This window comes from Penaeus japonicus, unplaced genomic scaffold (genome assembly GCF_977035675.1).
Source record: "Penaeus japonicus unplaced genomic scaffold, GWHDUDI00000001_assembly GWHDUDI00000037, whole genome shotgun sequence".
In the NCBI taxonomy this organism is placed as follows: domain Eukaryota; kingdom Metazoa; phylum Arthropoda; class Malacostraca; order Decapoda; family Penaeidae; genus Penaeus; species Penaeus japonicus.
In genome coordinates, this window is record NW_028234439.1 from 259,709 (window position 1) to 262,208 (window position 2,500).

Genomic DNA, 2,500 nt, shown 5'->3' on the forward strand with positions numbered 1-2,500 from the left:
ACTAGTTCTGACCGCTGGGTAACTTCTGGAATGCACTACGGTCTGCTAGGTGTGCCTTCAGCGAGATGCATATCGCAGATGTCTTCCCAAGACACTCTACAATAATGATGATGACACGATGATAATAATGATGATGATAATGATAATAATAATCATAATAATCATCATCATCATCGTAATGAAAACAAAACAATAAGCACATTGTGGAATGTAGGAAGAGGTTGTAAAAAGGTCGCAATTCAGCAAAATCCTTTAACTTGAGTTTGTGAGTTTTATAGATTGCGAAATTGACGAACTCTGAACCCTCTTCCGTATTCCTCATGTTTCTGTAACAGCGTTAGACTTCTACAATGAAGCTTTGTACTTCACTAATGAGCCTTGACGCTCATTGCTTTGATAGTAAACCTTTTGTTCACTAAGACATTAACGTCAGCCGGTTACGAGTTTACGAGTTTAAAATAATATATACTTTCTGATATAGCAAAAAAACGAGCATACAAATATTAATATAATATAAACTATATTCGTGTTATGTAAGGTAGAATCCCAAAATATTGAAGATCAGCCGTCAAGTCGGTACGGTGGTAGCGCGCAGGCCTCACATCCCCCGAGTCCGCACAGGCTGACTGGGACGGGCTCGCTCTTGCGAAGCATCTGCTCTGCAAAATCTGGCTTATACTAATCCTTAATGAAAGATATTACTCTTACGTAAGGTTCAATATTTTCTTGATAACATATTCACCTATGACTGAATATTTTGTTTTATGATAATCTTTCTTTTTCTTGCATTATCAATTATCATTACAAAAGAAACAAGTTGATTTTTGTGGTATCAAAAATGAGCTCTGAATCCCCTCAGTCTGTTGCGAACTGGAACAGTAAAAAAACAGAAAACAGTTTGAAGGTAAACTCTAGTAAATTTTCATGACTTTGTCACAAATTCTGATTATCTACAAACAAATAGACATATGATTCACAAGTGGCCATTACACACATGAATAAATAAATGACCAAATATGTACTGAAATCAGCTATCGTTGGTACACAAGTCAGCAGCCGCGTTTCTTCCCCCAGCTTCATCCTCCGAGGGGCTGAGCTGTCGGCTTACATCTGGGTGTACAACAACTGGGGCCTCATTCACTTGGCTTGGGACTCCGTCTACACTTACTTCGTGGCTTTGCTGGGGGTCGAATTCTGCTTTTATTGGTGGCACAGAGCGTCTCATGGTAAGGACACCCTGCCAGATACATAGCAAGAAAGATATTTACACATAGTTATAGTTGGTCTTCTTGTTATGCAGAGATTAACACCGATTCACTGAAAGTTGGAAAGTGCTCCTAATGTGTGTGTAATTCTTCTGGCCTTTATGCCCTTATTCTTTTTAACAATTATCCTATTTTTATCATTATTGTTATCATTAACAAGGTTGGTATTGTTTCCCTTTTCAGTATTATTGTTATCATTATTATCAGTGCTATTATCAGTTATTATTATTGTTATCATTACAACCATTATCATCATTATTATTGATGTTATTCATATTTTCACATTTAGTATAGCACTAGTTTTAATAATATTAGCTTTATCATTATCATTTGTATAATCCTTTTAGCTGTCATTATCATTATCATCAGTCTTATCATTATCATTATTATCATCAATATTACTTTCACTATAATTATTTCTGTGTTATTATTATCATTGACATTACCATCATAATCATTACTCTCATTATCTTTATTATTATGATTATCGTTGTACTACAACTCTTGTTATTATTACTATTATGATTATCTTTACCGTTGCTTTCATTATTGGTAGCATCACCATTGTTATCATTGTCATTATTGATAATATTGTTATCATTATTGTTATTATTATTGTCATTATCATTATATTTAGATTTATATTTATCTTTATTATCATCATAATTATTGTTGTTAATACTATGGGGGACAATATCATTAACATTATAACTATTATCATTATTCTTATCATCTTTATGATTGTTATTATTATTGTTACTATCATTATTATTATTATTATTATTATTATTATTATTATTATTATTATCATCATTTATATTATCATCATCACCATCACATCACCTTCACCATAATCACCCTTACCATCATTATCATCATAACCATCATCACCACTACCATTATCATCATCATCACCATCATCATCATCACTATCACCCATCACCGTCATCGTCACCATCACCATTATCATCATCATCATCACCTTCACCATCATCATCATTATTATTGTTATCTTCTTATCATCATTATTTGTATCATCATTATTATTAACATCATCAACATTGTTATAAATATCATTGCAGTTATTATCGATATAATTTTTATTATAATTATCATTAGCATTATCATCATTGTTATCACTATTACTGTTATCGTTATCATCATTATTATTATTATAGTTATCATTATTATTGTAATCATTATCATTACTATTATCATTACTAATCTTATCATTT

General features: G+C 31.7%; 1 protein-coding gene across 1 annotated transcript in view; it reads left to right on the plus strand.

Moving 5' to 3' along the window:
- The window catches only part of LOC122257228 (alkylglycerol monooxygenase), a 7,892-nt gene that overhangs the window by 1,607 nt on the left and 3,785 nt on the right, over positions 1 to 2,500 (plus strand). The window contains exon 2 of the mRNA XM_086531986.1: positions 1,075 to 1,226. Within this exon, the coding sequence (XP_086388112.1) occupies positions 1,075 to 1,226 (152 nt within the window). The remainder of the gene's footprint in view (positions 1 to 1,074; positions 1,227 to 2,500) is intronic.